Source organism: Barbus barbus (assembly GCF_936440315.1).
Source record: "Barbus barbus genome assembly, chromosome: 19".
In the NCBI taxonomy this organism is placed as follows: domain Eukaryota; kingdom Metazoa; phylum Chordata; class Actinopteri; order Cypriniformes; family Cyprinidae; genus Barbus; species Barbus barbus.
This window is the reverse complement of record NC_136747.1, coordinates 27,116,376-27,137,251: the sequence shown is the minus strand read 5'-3', so window position 1 is coordinate 27,137,251 and position 20,876 is coordinate 27,116,376. Positions and strand designations below refer to the sequence as shown.

Here is a 20,876-nt window from a genome sequence, read left to right as displayed (position 1 = left end):
TTTCCACCAAAGTAAAAGCTTGAGGGTGAAAGTGAAGAATTTTTAGTTAAGACACTAAATTATTATTAACACATCAAATATTTATTTATTCAAAGAATTTAAGATATATCATTATTGTAACAGTGTAAAATTAAATGATAATTCTTATCAAGCATTTATTTATTTATTCCAGGAAATTAAGGCATGTTAGTGCTGTAACTTAGTGTTAAAATAAATTATTAATATTCTTATCAAATATTTATTTCAAGACTTATATAAAAGTTATGTAAATTAGACAAATAAAAGAAATATATATATAATATATATTAAAAAACAAATAAAAAGTTAAATAACATAATTTTGTTAAGTACACCTCCACAAAAGCCTACTAAAGGAAAAATACTAAAAAACTGAAATTATCCGCTTCTGGACCATGTTCACATATGGCTTCCTTTTTGTATGATAGAGCTTTAGTTGGCATCTGCAGATGGCACGGCGGATTGTGTTTACCGACGGTGGTTTCTGGAAGTATTCCTGGGCCCATTTAGTAATGACAGAATCATGCCGATAAGTGACGCAGTGTCGTCTGAGGGCCCGAAGACCACGGGCATCCAACAAAGGTCTTCGGCCTAGTCCCTTACACACAGAGATTTCTCCAGTTTCTCTGAATCTTTTGATGATGGGAATATTTTATTATATTACATTACGTTATATCTATGCACTGTAGATGATGAGATTTGCAAAGCCTTTGCAATTTGACATTGAGGAACATTGTTTTTAAAGTATTCCACAATCTTTTTACGCACTCTTTCACAGATTGGAGAGCCTCTGCCCATTTTTACTTCTGAGAGACTCTGCCTCTCTAAGACATCCCCTTTTATAGCTAATCATGTTACAGACCTGATGTCAATTAACTTCATTAGTTGCTAGATGTTCCCGCAGCTGAATCTTTTAAAAATTTCTTGCTTTTTCAGCCCTATGTTGCCCCCGTGCCAACTTTTTTGAGACCTGTAGCAGGCATCAAATTTGAAATTAGCTCATTTAGTGGATAAAAGTGTAACATTTATTTGTTTAAACATTTGTTATGTTCTCTATGTTCTATTGTGAATAAAATATTGGCTCATGTGATTTGAAAGTCGTTTAGTTTTCATTTTATTCAAATTTAAAAAAACGTTCCAACATTTCCGGAATTCAGATTGTAGATGCATGTCATGTGAGCGTTAACTGGAATATTAACTAAGACAATAGTTTATATCAGAGGAGTTCGGCTGTTCTAGGAGATGAATTTGTCTGAAGCAGACTGAAGCAGTCATCAAACCTTATGATCGTCTGCCATCTTCCTGCCGGCCCACATCTCTTTGATCATCAGGTGCCAAAGGTCACACTCCGACTTCAGATTGGCCTCGAACATCTCCTTCCTGAGGGAGGTTTTGATCTTCAGCGTCGGGATCCTCAGCAGAAGGAAAGGAGCAGACGATATCTTCACATCCTGAATGAGATCAACAAAGTCTTTCATGATTACAGTTCGGCCGGAAACAATTAAACCTGGGATGACCGATTCTGACCTCAATATCTCTGAACTTGGTGATCTCCACGTATCCCGGCCGGCCCTCCGTCAGCAGAAATAGTCTGCGCTGGGTCATGGCGATCTTCCCCACGCCGTGGCTGGTCTTCACCGATGACGAGAGCTTGTAGACCCATTCGTCTCTCTCCAGGTGCTCCAGCACGACGACCGGCAGATCCACATCCTGAGCCGCCGCTTCCGTCTCCTTCCAGAAGTTGTAGAAGAAGCAGAACATCTCTGGATCCACTTGCTTCTGCTGACCTGTGTGGAGAAAATATTGCAAACATGAATGTTTTACTGTAGATCTTGGGCTTTCAATCTTTTAGATGCAATGGAGGCACCTCCATCTTAAAAAAATAAAAAGCCTCTATATATTTTCATAGATAAAAACCCAATTTATACTGTTATTATTATATAGTTATTGTAAATTAAGATAAATGTGTTAAAAATATTTAGCAAATAATATTCATTACATTAAGTTTTCTTTCCACTATACACTATACTACTCTAACTTTACATGTATTATTAATTTAAATTATTTTTATTATACATTTAATTTAATCTAATTATATATTTATTATGAAGTATATACACATTAAATATTTTTTATTTACTGTAATCTTATTTTATATTTATTATTTGTACATTTTTTACACTGTTTTCTCTAAACATTGATTGACTGATTATCTATTTTAATTATTATATATTTTAGTATATTTTTCATTAAAATTTTTAAACTTTGTGTTTGAATTATTTCATTTAACTGCATGTATATATTTATATTCTAGTTTTATTTACATTTTTATTTTATTTTACTATCCATTTATTGTTTATTACTTTATTTTTATACTGTTTTCTATAAACTTTGAATGATTTATTGAATTTTTATTATAAATTTATTTATTTATTTATATATATATATATTTTCTTTTTTTTTTTTTTTTTTTTTTTTTTTGCTGTATTTTGTGCTGTTTATATATATATATATATATATATATAAAAAACACACAAAATACAGCAAAAATATCTCCTTAAAACTTGAATATTTACTGAACAGTTGTGCCTTGCATTCTTCAAATGTTTTTAAATAAAAGAATGAGTATGAGTGTATGAGTAAGAAATGTATTTGACACACGACAAACACAAACCTGTTCTACTAATACCATCCAGGAACTGATGTGTGTAACAGAGCTTTAAATGTTACATGACTTTAAACAGACAGGAAATGATTAACCAGCATTGTGCTACTCGAGCAAGTGAACACAGGAGTACAGCTAGAGGTTAAACACAAACTAGGTTAAAGACGGCAGCAGCTCTGAATATGGCTACCTGAAGAACATTCCTTCTCTCTTACACACACACACACACACTCATGCACATGCAGGTACGGAGTCACATGTGTGCCATCGTGCCGTGATGCTGTTAGTGCTGATGGCACATGCAAACTACGCTTACCCTCCAGCTCAAGGTAAAACACAGACTGCGAAGTGGAATCCACACCTGACAAACCAAAGCCATTTTTACCAAAAACACTAGAGATGCATAATACAGTGAGCATATCACTATCAGCCAATATTAATATCAGCATATTTCAATGGTTTTTATCTGCTTGACTGGGCCGATATTGAAAGCAGAAATTATCAGTATAATATAATATATTCCAATTGTATATTTTATACTGCACAGTACAAAAATAATTTACAACTGTGGCCATCAACTGCTGTATCAGCCAAATTATATCTACCCATCCATCCATCATCTACCTGTCTATCTACCCATCCATCCATCCATCATCTACCTGTCTATCTACCCATCCATCCATCCATCATCTACCTGTCTATCTACCCATCCATCCATCCATCATCTACCTGTCTGTCTACCCATCCATCCACCATCTGCCTGTCTATCTACCCATCCATCCATCCATCCATCCATCCATCATCTACCTGTCTGTCTACCCATCCATCCATCATCTACCTGTCTATCTACCCATCCATCCATCCATCATCTACCTGTCTATCTACCCATCCATCCATCCATCCATCCATCATCTACCTGTCTGTCTACCCATCCATCCATCATCTACCTGTCTATCTACCCATCCATCCATCATCTACCTGTCTATCTACCCATCCATCCACCATCTGCCTGTCTATCTACCCATCCATCCATCCATCATCTACCTGTCTATCTACCCATCCATCCATCCATCCATCATCTACCTGTCTATCTACCCATCCATCCATCCATCCATCATCTACCTGTCTGTCTACCCATCCATCCACCATCTGCCTGTCTGTCTACCCATCCATCCATCATCTACCTGTCTTTCTACCCATCCATCCATCCATCCATCCATCATCTACCTGTCTATCTACCCATCCATCCACCATCTGCCTGTCTATCTACCCATCCATCCATCATCTACCTGTCTGTCTACCCATCCATCCATCCATCCATCCATCATCTGCCTGTCTATCTACCCATCCATCCATCATCTATCTGTCTATCTACCCATCCATCCATCCATCCATCCATCATCTACCTGTCTATCTACCCATCCATCATCTACCTGTCTGTCTACCCATCCATCCACCATCTGCCTGTCTATCTACCCATCCATCCATCATCTACCTGTCTGTCTACCCATCCATCCACCATCTGCCTGTCTATCTACCCATCCATCCATCCATCCATCATCTACCTGTCTGTCTACCCATCCATCCACCATCTGCCTGTCTATCTATCTATTCATCAACCCATCCACCCATCTCTTTCCATCCATCCATCCATCCATCCATTATCTACCTGTCTATCTACCCGTCCATCCATCCATCCATTCATCCATCATCTACCTGTCTACCTATCTACCAATCCATCATCTACCTATCTATCTACCCATCCATCCTCTACCTGTCTATCACCCCATCCATCATCTACCTATCTATCTACCCATCCATCCTCTACCTGTCTATCACCCCATCCATCATCTACCTATCTATCTACCCATCCATCCTCTACCTGTCTATCACCCCATCCATCCATCATCTACCTGTCCATCTACCCATCCATCCATCATCTACCTATCTACCCATCCATTTGTCTACCCATCTATCTATCTGTCCCTGCACCCATCATTTCTCCAGCGATCTATCCATCTATTCTGCACATTCGAATTTGTGACAGTTGCGCTAACAAAACAAATATGGTGTCCGAAAGCCGAGGTTGATGGTCAGTTTGTGTGTTACATTTTTGACCAACTTTTTCCACTTTTGATGTCATTTCTAGCGAGAAATTAGTATTGTAGTAATAAAATATTTGCTTAGTTATCACCAAAGCTCCCTCTTTTTTGTTCTAGATCATTAAACTCTCTCCAAAGTCTTTCCGAAATCAGTTTTGGAAGGTACCTTCACACACAAGCGCTGCCTGCAAAGTCATTGCCTGATAGGTCAGCGAGGCATCAAGTCAGCTGCCTAAGCTTTCTGATGCAGCCTTGCATTGCAAGAACAGGAAAGGTTGCCAGATCTCAATAAGTTTCCCTAAGCTATTAGTTTGCTCATCAGTTTGGCCAAAACAGAAAACAGCTCTATTCTGATTGGCTGTGCTTTGTACCCACCCACAGTGAGCGCCTCAAACAGCCGCTGGATGGTGCCTTGATCCTTCACGATGCCCGACTCCTGAACGCGCCGCACAAAGTCCTCCATGTGCAAGTGTTTCTTGGGCAGTTCGAATCTCTTCACCGTCCCGCCATCCATCGGTCGCGCCCGCTCCTGTTCATTCTCCCTTTTCACCCAGCTGATCAGACGCTTCAAATCAGGGCGTCGCTCGGCCGTCTTCCTCTCCTCCGCCGGCAGAGACTCGACCAGCGAGTTTAGCAGCTCGGCAGGAAAGATGTCCATGTCTGTTTTATGCAAGCTCTGGAAGTCTCTGAGGGCATCCACGCGCTTCCCAGCAACAGAGTTCACCAGTCCTCGTAAGTAATAATAACGAGCCAGGAGGGCGGAGTCATCTGGGGTTGCCGCGGAGATGGCTTTGCTCAGCTCTTTGATGAGATCATTGTAGTAATTCTGAACGTATTGGTAGGCGAGCGGAGGAGGGAATTCTGGGAGTTTAAAGGTTTTGATTGGCCTTGAGAGACTCCAGGAACCTGTTAACATAAAATAGGAGATAAGTGACATGCACTATGTTTTTTAAGTTTATTTTATATTTCATATTACATTGTGTTGGAAAGTGGGGGCCTTCATGTCAAAAAGGCTGAGAACCACTAAGAAAGTCCCTCCCCCCTAAATTATAAGGGACTAACAATAGCAAACATGAATATTTATCTTAAAAAAAAAAAAAAAAAAAAATATTGATTAAAACCACATGAATTCCTGGAGGGTCCCTGAATAAGACTTGTGTTAAAAGTTTAGTCAAGTGTCCTCACCGCTCTGGAAAGGCATGGTCCCCGTGGACGTCTGTCGGACCGGGACGGTGAGCAGTCGATGGTCGGCCAGGTTTGGCATACTCACCCCCAGCCTGCTCTTCAGGCCGTTCTCTGCTCTGACGTACTTGCGGATCTCGTCAATCGTGGGTCTGCGAGGAGACTCTGTCATGGCTCTCATCCTGAGCAACAGAGACGGGGATGTGTTTTAATTCAGCTCATTCATGTCAGATAATATCACCCAAACTAAATCTTTAAAAAATATATTGTGTTGTTTTTTAATCTAATGTCTTGTACTGCATGTGTGACCTGCTGTGACACTGATAATCATTTCAATATGTTCCTCAATGAGAAGAAATGAATGGGAACATGTTTACAGTAAATACAATTACAGCAGGTCACTGTGCAGGACCGTGAAAATAACTATGCTTCACTTCCTCAGAAGTAAATCACAGGCTGCTGTGACTGTGATTTACTAATAAAATAATAAAAAAAAACTCTGGTTACTTTTCCTTGGTATCTGTTACCAGGAAGAGACGAGTAAAAATGATCAGAAAAATAGTCATACTTCAGTTTTTATGTCCATGTTACACTTTTCCTCTGACCCTGGATAATTAACCAGGATGTTTTTGTCTGCTGTGCCCGTTTTCACTGGTACACACTGGAATGTAGGTTTACTGTGGTGTTAAATATAGTGTTTAACTTCCCCTTCCTTCAATAGAAAGCATCGCACTGAGACAGATTCATGCCTCATTCTCAATGCTGGACAGAAAGGGAATGAGGAGGTGATGTTTTTTGTTTCCTTCGATGACTAACTGTTTCCTGTATATGTTTGACACCTATTTGTGTCCTCTGTTTCTGGTCACCAGTGAGCCCTATGAACAGTGATCAGCCTATTAGGCTGGATTTGCATGCACAGATCCCATGTATTCACACTAACCTGAATACATAGTCACATTCCCGATTACTAACTTTTCATCAAGCACATCCCTAATGAATGATCATCTAAAAAGTTGTAAACAATAGGGGCTTTCCTAAAACACTGGAGGAACCTTTTCATGGTTCCTAGAACTATTGGCAGAAGTTCCTGCTTTTTGGTGTGTTCGCTACAAAGGAATTAGGAACAATTCTAGGTTTGCGTGAACTAAATTAGCTCCTACTTCAGAGCAGGGTCTAAAACAGTTTTATTGTAACTACTAGTGACGCAAGTGTATGCTGATAAAACACATACGAAACACCAGCTACCCGGCATTTTTAAAAAGCCATGTAAAAATATTTACTCCACGAACATGGAAAACAGTGATAATAACGGCATTTACCTGTGTGTTTTTTTTCACAGCCTCAATGATAACACTGCAAGTTGTCATAGGAGATTTAATCAGATATTCATGTTCTTTCAATCACGTAAATTGTGCGTTTACATTTCGTCTCTGATATCACAAAACCCATGACACAACAAAAACAGCTGCGATCACGGCATCCTCCATTCACCGGTTGTTGATGTTTGTAAATGCTGCACATAAAGCAGGAACTCTCCAATCAGAGTTCCTGCTGCTGGTGTGAATGCAACCAGGAAAACAGCCCAAGGGAGAAATTGGTTGTCTAGGAACGACTCTGCTGACTAGTTCCTACAACAATTTGGTGCGAAATCCCCAAATGTTTACATTGTGCAAACTCAGCACACAGACATTAAATAAGTGCCGTATCCGCATAGAGAAGAAGTCCTACCTCAGAAATTTTCAACTCTTAACATTTTTATGATCGTGCAGTTCATGCAAGCTTTGCAATTTATATTTTTGGCCTGCTTTCTTGATTGTCATTTACTGTAAATCTTGGGGTGATTCTGGAGACAGACCTTAGTTTCAGTAGTCATGTCAAAGCAGTAACTAAATCAGCATACTATCATCTCAAAAACATTGCAAGAATTAGATGTTTTGTTTCCAGTCAAGACTTGGAGAAACTTGTTCATGCCTTTATCACCAGCAGGGTGGATTACTGTAATGGTCTCCTCACCGGCCTTCCCAAGAAGACCATTAGACAGCTGCAGCTCATCCAGAACGCTGCTGCCAGGATTCTGACTAGAACCAGAAAATCTGAGCATATCACACCAGTCCTCAGGTCCTTACACTGGCTTCCAGTTACATTTAGGATTGATTTAAGTAGTTTTACTCATTTATAAGTCACTCAATGGCCTAGGACCTAAATACATTGCAGATATGCTCACTGAATATAAACCGAACAGACCACTCAGATCATTAGGATCGAGTCAGTTAGAAATACCAAGGGTTCACACAAAACAAGGGGAGTCTGCTTTTAGCTATTATGCGGCCCGCAGTTGGAACCAGCTTCCAGAAGAGATCAGATGTGCTAAAACATTAGCCACATTTAAATCCAGACTCAAAACTCATCTGTTTAGCTGTGCATTTGGTTGAATGAGCACTGTGCTATGTCCGAACTGACTGCAATACATTTTATGTATAATCATTTGAACTGTTTTAAATCCATTTGAAATCTATATATCATTTTAAAATTCCTTGTTTTTATTATTATTTTTAATTCCCTGTTTTTATTGCTGTGATTATTATTTTTAATGACCATTTCATTTTCTTTTATGTAAAGCACTTTGTAATACCACTGTGTATGAAATGTGCCTTGCCTAAATGCACTTAATTTATATGCTTTGGCATGGTAATGCAAAACGAGCCATTAAAAAAAAATAACTGAAAAATAACAGAGAATATTCTTTTAACGAATAAAAACTGGACACAGGAAGAAAAAAAAAAGAGATGAGATGAAAGAGTCCATGAATATTGACTTTTATTTACCTGTGAGTCTCTGAGCGGATGTTCGGCTGCATGCGGGTGAAAGCGTCATTCTTTCTGTTCAAACGGTCCCGTAGAAATGAGTGGAATATATGAGTGTCTAAAACCTACAAGCACACACACATACATGAGCGAGTGGGTTTGCTAGAGAAGCACATGCTGAGTGTATATCCGAACATGAGACTTTATTTACCTTCTTGTAGAACTCGTGATCGATCATCTCTCTGGACCTGAGGAACTCCTCACTGTTGAAAACTCGATGCTCATAGTTCAGGAAGTCACAAACTTCACTACAGAGAGCAGAAAAAGACAGCATAGGGATTTCAGATCAATCACAGAGCATGAAACAATTAATATCACTGCGTTCACATTTCAGCAGGATACTTCTGTCAGAGAATAAAACCTTCATAAAACCTGTTTTCATATAAATCCAACCATAGCAGAAAGTTCTTTCAATCTACAGTAAACTACAGCATTCTGTAATGAGAAGAGTTTAGCCACTCATAACTGAGGTTATTTCCATATGACACATACATAGACTTTTTTTTTACATTTTATAATATAATATTCCAATTATGGTTATTGTAATTAGATTCTATTTTTTTTATTTTTACTTTTTTGTAAAACTGCTTTTTGCAAGTTGTGGCTTTTTAGAAAAAAAAAAAAACAAGTTTAAATGGAGTTTATTGTTTGTTGTCATCAGTGACATTGTAGTACTATTCATGTATTATAATAGTATTTATTAATATTAATATCTTTTTTATATTTAAATTTGTTTAATATTAGTTTTAGTAATTTTGTGAGGTGCTTTTGTCATTTTATTTGTCGTTTTATTAGTTTAAATATTTCTACTTAGCTTTAATTTAATTTGTTTTTATTTATGTTTTAATATTAGTAATTTTAGTATTTTACAGTAAACATTTTAATTCTTGGACAAAATTAGCAAAATATAACGCCAAAATCTTTTTTTTAAATTTAAGTTTTTCATCTAATATTTATATTTCAGCTTCATTTAAATGACAGAAATCAATTTTTTATAGTTTTAGCTAATAATACCAATACATTTTTTTACAAAACGTACATTTGTAAAAGTCAGAGGGTAAAAACATGATCATGCAAAACAAATTTAAGACTGTGTTTTGTGCAAATTGACAAAGAAAATAATACAATGACAAAAAAAAACATCCCATATTATTAGCTGCAGAAGTGTTGAGCTCCAGACCTGAAGATGTTGACGATGAGCTCCATGGTGACGTTGAGGATGACGGAGTTGACTTTGTACTGCCACTGTCTCCTGTGAGCGCGCAGCTCGTTGATGTCAGTGCAGCTGCTGGCGCGACACACATCCAGATCATAGTGAAGCTGCAGTCCTTTAGCTCTACACAAACACACAACACACACTCAACACTACAGCAGCACATTCACACGACAACCTCAAACTAACAACACAATCTGAGTCCTGCACGGTGTGTTTCTGTTTTGGATGACTCTGTTTATTAGGAATAATTAAGTTCATTATTTGCAATTTACTTAATTGTGTCTCTGAGCTCCTTTGAGTATAACACTTTGTACACAGCAGGATCATGTTCATTAGCGAGCGTAAAATCCAGTGAATCACCTCAAACTAAAAATAAGGAATGCCATGTTGTGAATTACAAAAACATCCTGCTGCCGGTGTAGAAGATAAAGGTGAAGTGTATCATGTTTACAATGTTAAAATGCTGTCTTTAACTCCACACTGATGTTTAGTAACAGTCAGGACATTTAAATGTTAGATTTCGATCTCAAATAAATGCTGCTCTTTTGAGCTTTCTATTCATCAAAAAATACTGAAAATAAAATGCATCACAGTTTCCACCAAAATATGAAGCAGCACAACTGTTTTCAACACTGATAATAATCAGAAATGTTTCTTGAGCAGCAAATCAGCATATTAGAATGATTTCTGAAGGATCATGTGAAGGATCAATGATGCTGAAAATACAGCTTTGATCACAGAAATAAATTACATTTGAACAGATATTCAAATAGAAAACAGTTATTTTAAATTACAACAATATTTCACAATATTACTGTTTTTTTCTGTATTTTTGATTAAATAAATGCAGCCTTATTGAGCAGAAGAGACTTCTTTCAAAAATTTAAAAAAATCTTACTGATCCCAAACTTTTTTTACAATATTGTATGCAAAGTGAAACAGGAATACTCTTCCAAAAAATCTCTTACCGAGATATAAAACAATCTGTGGCTGTCAGTGGCACATCTGGAAGCTCAAGTCTGTTTGAACTAGAAGACAACACTGTTCCTTGGTCAATGTCTATAAGAACCAGATCATCCAACTCCTGTCAAAAGACACATGAATCTATCACCAACTGAGCAATAAGTCAGGTCAATTTAGCAAAAGTAAACTGCTATTAGTGCAGTATAACTGATTTGAGTGTCACATAATCAGCATTGCCAAACTGAATGGAAAAGGTTTACTAAGGGTTTGGAGCATGCAGTCAAACCAAGCATGATATGAAGCTGGTCCGTACCTCTGCGACCTCCTCGAAGTGGTACGTGTGGCAGCCCATCACGTAGGCCGTGGGCGCCATGATGAAGTCCAGCATCTGGTGAGAGAGGACGGGTACGAACGGATGCTGCCAGCGCAGCGGGTGAATGAAGATCATGAAGCATTCGGCGACTAGTGTGAGTTTAGCCCAGTCGGTGGACAGAAACACCACCCTTTGCTCCGTCAGGATGCAGCTGATGATCTGACAGCAACAAAATCATCAACAACTTTGAGCTCCTTTGAAATTATATTTGATATTTCAAGCTGTAAATATATAAGCATATCCTCAAAAATGTCCTGTAAAAAGAAAAATGTGAGTTTGATCCAGGTTTAACTGCTAGTTTAGGGCCAGTCGAAGCACAAAATACTTTTAAAATGGCTTGAAATGTTCATAGTTCCCAGTGTTATTTATATACTATTATAGCTCTTATAGTACTATTGTCACGGTGCACACAGCAGGGAGGAACGAGGAACACGCAGACGAGGACATAACTTCAAATAACAGACACAGACACAGGCACAGACACAGGCACAGGCACAGGCACAGACACAGGCACAGGCACAGGCACAGGCACAGGCACAGGCACAGGCACAGACAGAGACACAGACACAGGCACAGACACAGGCACAGGCACAGGCACAGGCACAGACAGAGACACAGGCACAGGCACAGACACAGGCACAGACAGAGACACAGGCACAGGCAGAGACACAGGCACAGGCACAGACAGAGACACAGGCACAGACACAGGCACAGGCACAGGCACAGACAGAGACACAGGCACAGGCACAGACACAGGCACAGACACAGACACAGACAGAGACACAGACACAGGCACAGGCACAGGCACAGGCACAGACACAGGCACAGGCACAGACAGAGACACAGGCACAGGCACAGACACAGGCACAGGCACAGACAGAGACACAGGCACAGACACAGGCACAGGCACAGACAGAGACACAGGCACAGGCACAGACACAGGCACAGGCACAGACAGAGACACAGACACAGGCACAGACACAGGCACAGGCACAGACACAGGCACAGGCACAGGCACAGACACAGGCACAGGCACAGACACAGGCACAGGCACAGACACAGACACAGACACAGACACAGACACAGACACAGACACAGACACAGACACAGACACAGACACAGACACAGGGGAGTAACGAGTAGACCAGACCAAATCAAACTAAACAGACAGGACTATAAATACACAGGTTAATCATAGATAATTAGACGTACACGGCTGGACAAGAATTAACTAATAATCACATTAAACAAGGACAGGAAACAAACCAAATAAAAGGAACACATGACACACACGACTATAGTACTATTATAGAGCTTTTATTTTTATATTTTCATTTAAATTTTAGTTTTTTTGGTAATTCTATTATATGCTTTTGTCTTTTTATTCGTTTTTTAAATATTTCTATATAGCTTTAATTTATTTCTATTTAAGTTTTTGTAATTTGAGCACTTCAGCTTTAACTTATTTGTTCAGTTAAATAAAATGTTTCATTTAGTTTTCAACTAATATTTATATTTTATTTTAAGTTTTAGCAATTTTATGTGCTTTTGTTATCGGTATTATTAGTCATGTTAGTACTTAAATTTGAACATATTTTATTCAAATTAGTTGCCAAGGGAACATTTATAATTATCATAAAGTATTTTTATTGAATGTTATTATTTTATTTTAAGTTTCAGTAATTGTTATATGCTTTTGGCATTTTATAAATAATTCTATGTAGCTTAAATCTGAAATGCACTACATTTCTTTTACATTTATTTCAATTAGCTGTCAAATCAACATTTCTCATTTTCATTTTGTTTTATTTCAATGAACACAAATGTTTTTAATAGCTTTAGTTCACAATAGTAACCCTGGTAAGTTGAGATGTATATGATCGTAAGAGGCACAGAATTGGTGTGAATCTCCTGACCTGCAGGATCTGTTTGGGTTTGAAACACAGAAAGGGCAGGTGAAGATCGAGGTCCATCACGGGTCGATCCACATCCAGTCTGGAGGGAAGTTCAATCTGAAAGGGTCTGAGATTGAACACCTAGAGAAACATCCACAAAGACCAACAATGAAGTAGGTGACCTGAAAGAGCTTGCATACCTTGCACAGGTAAAATAAACACATTTATAAGTAAATAGTGATGATGCTCACCACATGCAGAGGTCCAGGAGGCGGGATGGGCACCAGCGCCAGTTTGGCAGAAAACTCCTTCACCTGCCCTTCAAACTCACACATGCGGGACGTTTTTAGCTGGAGCAAGAAACTACGACAGAGAAATAAACTGATCACAACAAATACTTCATGTTACAGCTAAATAATGTTATGGAGTGGGTCTTACCTGGACAGACAGTCTCTGAGCGCATTATAATACGGATATTTGGAGATGATACAGATGCTGTATGTGGTGAACAGACGCTGGAGTTTGTTCAGCCGATGGCCGTTTTGATGAATCCCATTATCTGGATGGAACTACAGTAACACAACATGACAAATGAATAAGCGACTACATTTTACTCATTTATTTACATGGGAATTTAATAATAATCATTAATATATGTTATAAATATGCATTTATGTGTTATATTATATTTTAATATATAGCATATTTGATATATTATATTTTATTTACATATATACACTATCGCTTAAAGGTTTGGGTCTGTAAGATTTTTTTTATTATTCTTTAATTCAGCAAGGATGCATTAAATTCATAAAGGGTACATTTATAATGTAACAAAAGACTTCTCGCTCTTTTTTTAAATAAATAAATGCCGTTTAACTCAACTTTCTATTCGTTAAAGAATCCGGAAAAATAAAATGTATCAGTTTTCACAAAAATATTGTGCAGCACAACTCTTTTCAACACTGATAATAATCAGAAATGTTTCTCGAGCAGCAAATCAGCATAATAGGATGATTTCTGTAGCATCATGTGACACTGAAGACTGGAGGAATGATGCTGAAAATTTATCAATAAATTACATATATTCACATAGTACATTTTTATTTTATTATTATTATTATAATTATTATAAAATTGTAACAATATTTAACAACATTACTGTTTTACTGTATTTTTGATCAAGTAAATGCAGCCTTGGCAAGTGAATAAGACAAACACTTATTTTTTAGAATAATTATTATAGTAGTATAGATAAGCTAATAAGACATCTCACATGAACAGGTTTGCAGTACCGAGCCACCACACCATGAGTCTGGTTCCCAAACACATCTGTGAACACCAGGAAGTGATAGTAGTCTTCTCTGCTCTCATTGGTTATTCTCAACCCATCTGTCCAATGACAAACCAGACACAGTCAGTGTTAATGTTAGATACAGAATAGCAGACTGAGGCGTCCTGGGAAGGTTACCTAGGAAGGTTACCTGGGAAGCAGAGCTGCGGCAGGGCTATCAGGTCAATGTTCTGAGGTACGCTGAGGTCGTCTGACGCAGCGACCACTGGTTCGTTGGTTTGTCCAGAATTGCTGAAGGTGGAAACCGGTCGGTCTCTCTTCTTCTTAAAGGAGCGTCTCCGCTGGACTCTGCTGAAGGCCGGAGCGTGATCGTGTTCAGTGCCGTTACTGGAACTCTCCTTCGTCACAAAAGGCGGCGCGTAAACCTGCAGCACCTCCGCCTCCACCAGAGACTCTTTGTCTTTACCCTGCAGCTGTGACCAAACAAGATCACAGTCAACATCCTATATATATATAACTATAATGTATATTATAAATATATTAACATTTATATTGTTAAAACAGATTTATATTTCATTTAAATGCTGTTCTTCTGAACTTTCTATTCATCAAAGAAACCTGAAAAAGTTCTACTCAGCTGTTTTCAACATAATAATAATAATAATAACAATAATAAATGTTTTTGAGCAGCGAATCAGAATATTAGAATGATTTCTGAAGGATCATGTGACTGTAATTATATGCTAAAATTATATGCCAAAAATTCAGCGTTGAAATCACAGGAATATCTTACATTTTAAAATATATATAAATAAAAAAAACTTATTTTAAATGGTAAAAATACTACACACATACACAAAACCTTTAATTTTTTCCCTAAAATGTTACATTACAATCGATAACTATTAATTATATAAAAATATACATAATTTATTTATCATTATTTTATTGTTTATTATTAAAATAAAAATTAATTTAACTATTAGATTTTATAAATAATAAATATTTAATAATAATAATAATAATAATAACATTAATACATTTTATTTTTTTATTAATTTAATTACATTTTATGCAAGGTATACTATACAGGATGAGAGATATATATCATCCTGTATAGTATAACTTGCAATATATAGTAATAGATTATATATATTATGCAGGATGATAAAAAATATTATACAGGAAAATATCTTATATTTTACATACTGTATGTATAATTATATATTTAAAAGATATACATATTTATTTTATTAAAACGTTATTGTTTTTTCTTATTAGTAATAATTATCAATGCAATTTTAAACAGCATTTTCATAGTTTTTTGCTCAACATTTTGCACAGAATGGCTGTGAACACTGAAATAAACAGTTTGAGACGTCTCACCTGGCCTAGTTCTTTCAGACGTTCGTTTGATACTCCGAGCACCACACACGCCTCCAACAGACCAGATGGGATGTTTTCTGCCATCAAAACCTGGACTCGGTGGTCTTCCAGCCACTCACATACACTGGTCTTCAGTCTTATGCCCCATTATGGTTCTTCAGCTTCCTGTAGGTCTGTTGAAATGGTTACTAAGAATTCAGTTTATGCCACACCAGACATTTTTAGAAGCACTGACTATAAAAGCAATCACTATCACTGTTGCTTATAGTTATATATAGTCATGCGATATTATAATATTATATATAGTCATGCGACATCTAGAGACCAGAATATCACTAAAAAACTAAAAACACACATTAATATTGTTTAAGAAGCAACTATTGCAATCTTGCAGCTATATGGATTATTTACATTTAAAGATGCACACAAACAAAAAGGGAAGTTTGCACAGTATGTGGTACAACAACTGTCACCCATAAAACCATCACTATGCAAGACGTATAATTTGAGAACATGGCTTGTGTTTCACAATCAAAAACGTCTGATTTAACGATCCAGTTTCTCCCGTCTGGAAAAGGGGTTTTCAAACTGAAGTCCGTGGAGAAATTAGAGAAAAACAGTGACAAATGTAAAAATAAATAGATAATACAACATAAGATTTAAATATTACATCTAACAGTACAGAGCTAAATAAATAACAGCCATGAGATACATTACAGTTTTCATTAATAGTCTGAATTAGTTTTTATTTATTCTGATTTTATTATTATTTGTATACCTTTATTTATATATATATTAATTACTTTTTAATGTCTATATAGTTTTAATTATTTTTATTTAATTTAATTACAGTTATTTTAGTACATAATGTTAAACTAAATAAAAATTTTCTCGGCAACTAGCTGATTAAAATAAGTTTAAGCTTTTTATTTTTTATTTTATTTTATTTTATGTCAAGTCACAATTTTTTTATGGTTTTAGTTTTAGCTAAGTATAACAACCTTAAAAAAAATAAGCTAAAATAAGCAATCTCAAATAAATAAATAAAACATCTTACAGTTTAAATTGGGTCTTACATTAAAATATATAGCTGACTTTTCAAATTTCAGGATGGGGGTTTTCTCCACTTAAGTGCATGTTTTCAAATTTAAATTTGCATCATTAGAGGTCAGCAATAAATAATACAGTCTAATAGTCTGGTTCTCCATGAATGCTCCTCTGTTTTTCCATCAGAAGGACTGCATGCAGTGAACCGCACCCAACATAACATCTGCTTCTTGTCAGAAACGGGATCAAGTTCAGACTAAGACTAGGACTGAATATGAAAGCATGGAGTTTGTCACAGTTCTGTCCTCTCAGAGAGACCAAAGCATGTAAGACTGTACGTGTGTTTACACCACATGCACAATAGTTGCAACACAGATCCTGCTCTTCATGATTCCTGAGCAAAGCGGCGAGTGAAGTCACGCAGAGACAGAGAGAGCTTTCATACTGCTGGAGCCAAGTTTGAGAAAGACGTCAGACCAGTTGGGAAAAACCAAGAAAAGCAAGGTTTGTCGTTCCTGAGCACATGCCTCCTTCTATTTGCCTATACTACTGGAAACAAGTGCTCTAGCCTTCTGTATAATTATCATATATGACCCCTTTTTATGAATTAAAAATGTTTTATGAATTAATTTAAGTTAACAAATGGTTGTATTAAATTACATTAAGAAACGCAAGTTTGTGGCCTTCGATTTTTAACAACAATGCATTTATAAACTGTGTATACAGGTGCATCTCAATAAATTAGAATGTCGTGAAAAAGTTCATTTTTTCTTGTAACTTATTTCAAAAAGTGAAACTTTCATATATTTTAGATTCATTGCATGTAAAGTAAAACATTTTAAAAGTTTTTTTTTTGTTTTAATTTTGATGATTAGAGCTTACAGCTGATGAAAGTCAAAAATCAGTATCTCAAAATATTAGAATATTTACATTTGAATATAAATTCCGGGTATCTCTTGTTCTTTGAAACCACAATAATGGAGAAGACTGCTGATTTGGCAATGATCCAGAAGACGGACATTGACGCCCTCCACAAAGAGGGCAAGTCACAGAGGGTCATTACTGAAAGGTGTGGCTGTTCACAGAGTGCAGTATCAAAGCATATTAAATGCAAAGTTGACTAGAAGGAAGAATTAGGGTAGGAAAAGGTGCACAAGCAACTGGGATGACCGCAAGCTTGAGAATGCTGTCCAGCAAAGCTGATTCAAACACTTCACAAGGAGTGGACTGAAGCTGGAGTCAGTGCATCAAGAGTCTCCACGCTCAGACGTCTTCAGGAAAAGGGCTACCAAGCCACTTCTGAACCAGAGACAACGTCAGAAGTGTCTTACCTGGGCTGTGGAGAAAAAGAACTGGACTGTTGCTCAGTGGTCCAAAGTCCTCTTTTCAGATGAAAGTAAATTTTGCATTTCATTTGGAAATCAAGGTCCCAGAGTCTGGAGGAAAAGTGGAGAGGCACAGAATCCATGTTGCTTGAAGTCCAGTGTGAAGTTTCCACAGTCAGTGATGATTTGGGCTGCCATGTCATCTGCTGGTGTTGGTCCACTGTATTTTCTGAAGTCCACAGTCAACGCAGCCATCTACCAGGAAATTTTAGAGCACTTCATGCTTGCTTCTGCTGACAAGCTTTATGGAGATGCTGATTTCATTTTCCAGCAGGACTTGGCACCTGCCCACACTGCCAATGGGGTATTGTCAAGAGGAAGATGAGAGACACCAGACCCAACAATGCAGATGACCTGAAGGCCGCTATCAAAGCAACCTGGTCTTCCATACCACCTCAGCAGTGCCACAAACTGATCACCTCCATGCCACGCCGAATTGAGGCAGTAATTAAAGCAAAAGGAGCCCCTACCAAATATTGAGTACATATACAGTAAATGAACATACTTTCCAGAAATCCAACAATTCACTAAAAATAAAATGTGTTTTTTTTATTGGTCTTATGAAGTATTCTAATTTGTTGAAATAGTGAATTGGTGGGTTTTTGTTAAATGTGAGCCTAAATCATCACAATTAAAAGAACCAAAGACTTAAACTACTTCAGTCTGTGTGCATTGAATTTATTTAATACACGAGTTTCACAATTTGAGTTGAATTACTGAAATAAATGAACTTTTCCACAACATTCTAATTTATTAAGATGCACCTGTATGTAATATACATACTATACATATGTATTTAAAATGGCAAAATGTAAAATACAATGTGTGAGTGTAATATCATTACAATTTAAATTACACACACACATTATATTTACATACACACATGTGTGTGTGATTGCCTCTTCAAGATGAAGCGCTTTTTGTATTCACCAATTGTACAAAAGCGTCTCCCAGATGACTAAATGTAAATGCAAATATGTGACCCTGGAGCACAAAAGCAGTCTTAAGTCGCTGGGGTATATTTGTAGAAATATCCAAAAATACACTGTATTGGTCAAAATTATAAATTTTTTCTTTTATGGCAAAAATCATTAGGATATTAAGTAAAGATCATGTTCCATGAAGGTATTTTGTATATTTCCTACCGTAAACTTTTCCTACTTGTATAGTTTTGATTAGTAATATGCATTGCAAATAACTTTATTTGGACAACTTTAAAGGAGATTTTCTCAATATTTTGATTTTTTTGCACCCTAGGATTCCAGATTTTCTAATAGTTGTATCTCAGCCAAATATTGTCCAATCATAACAAACCATACATCAATGGAAAGCATATTTATTCAGCTTTCAGATGATGATGTGTAAATCTCAATTTTGGAAAATTGACACTTATGACTGGTTTTGTGGTCCTGGGTATATATATATATATATATATATATATAAACAAACTATATAATGTGTGTGTGCGTATAAACACACACACACGCACACAGTGTAATCACATTAAAATTTATCAAAAAATACTCTAAGTTGACAAAAGTTCAATTTGTGTTCAAGTTTCATTTGTGAACAACCCAGCTGACAACACATTAAACAAGCTCAATGGACAAATACATAAAACAACCAATGATTTAATTATTATCGGTTGGTTTTGATATTTCATGCATTATTTCTATGATACGCTGTCAGCCGAAACTAAAGAAAACAGCGAGCAGATCGAGTTTAATAGTGACTGAACATAGAGAAATATCCAGTCTGTGACACATGTACAGTATAAACCGACTTAACTGTGAATAAAGATTCAATATAGCGCAGTAGCAGCAACAACATATTACTTCGTATTCAGTAAAGATTGAGAGTAAACAAACCTGTGTCCAGCGGCTCCGTGTTACTCAGCGCGACTGCTGTAGATGCAGATCAGATACAGAACACGTCAAACTCTTTCTGAACGATGGATGCCTACATGACCAACCATACTATGGCAAGCCTCGCCTCATGAATATTAATTAGGTAATGCTGACGTTGCTTAGTAACCTTTTCGAAGCGTCCAGTCAGAAGCCCTAATTAACATTCCTGCGTCACGCCGCCACTATAATGAGATTCGCCAACTGACGTAACGCCCGCCTTTTCGGCCAATCAGGTAGGACTACAAGCCTAACGTCACCTTACGTAATTAATATTCATATGCAAAGCCGTCAACATAGTAGAATTGGTAAAATACACTCCCATAGCTGAAAACTTCTGGATTAAACGTACAAAATCTATCCGCAATAATTTACTATACTATAAAGAATATCTAGATTGATTTGAACAGGACTAATGAAGGTTCATCTACAGTAATTAATATACATTTTATTTTGTAAATGCTCTTAACTCATTTACATGCATTCGAACGCTGATAAATCAATTTTAAAGCTAAAACGCCGCCTAGTGTTTATATATATATATATATATATGTATGTGTGTGTGTATATATATTTATTTATA

The 20,876-nt window shown here is 36.8% G+C and overlaps 1 protein-coding gene across 2 annotated transcripts in view; it reads right to left on the bottom strand.

Moving 5' to 3' along the window:
* Nucleotides 1-20,364, bottom strand: part of dennd3a (DENN/MADD domain containing 3a) — a 30,456-nt gene extending 10,092 nt beyond the window's left edge. Inside the window, exons 1-17 of one of the 2 annotated variants that reach the window (XM_079441325.1) lie at nucleotides 20,258-20,321; nucleotides 15,958-16,130; nucleotides 14,762-15,044; nucleotides 14,554-14,669; nucleotides 13,716-13,846; nucleotides 13,529-13,640; nucleotides 13,299-13,418; nucleotides 11,323-11,541; nucleotides 11,015-11,130; nucleotides 10,011-10,166; nucleotides 8,982-9,078; nucleotides 8,792-8,895; nucleotides 5,970-6,148; nucleotides 5,160-5,690; nucleotides 2,999-3,043; nucleotides 1,545-1,804; nucleotides 1,298-1,468 (exon numbers count right to left, since the gene is read on the bottom strand). In XM_079441325.1, coding sequence (XP_079297451.1) covers nucleotides 1,298-1,468; nucleotides 1,545-1,804; nucleotides 2,999-3,043; nucleotides 5,160-5,690; nucleotides 5,970-6,148; nucleotides 8,792-8,895; nucleotides 8,982-9,078; nucleotides 10,011-10,166; nucleotides 11,015-11,130; nucleotides 11,323-11,541; nucleotides 13,299-13,418; nucleotides 13,529-13,640; nucleotides 13,716-13,846; nucleotides 14,554-14,669; nucleotides 14,762-15,044; nucleotides 15,958-16,041 — 2,724 coding nt within the window. In that variant the 5' untranslated portion in view covers nucleotides 16,042-16,130; nucleotides 20,258-20,321. Of the gene's footprint in view, nucleotides 1-1,297; nucleotides 1,469-1,544; nucleotides 1,805-2,998; nucleotides 3,044-5,159; nucleotides 5,691-5,969; nucleotides 6,149-8,791; nucleotides 8,896-8,981; nucleotides 9,079-10,010; nucleotides 10,167-11,014; nucleotides 11,131-11,322; nucleotides 11,542-13,298; nucleotides 13,419-13,528; nucleotides 13,641-13,715; nucleotides 13,847-14,553; nucleotides 14,670-14,761; nucleotides 15,045-15,957; nucleotides 16,131-20,257 lie in introns of both variants that reach the window. The other variant, XM_079441326.1, reaches the window with a different exon arrangement.
* Between the last annotated feature and the right edge of the window lie 512 nt (nucleotides 20,365-20,876).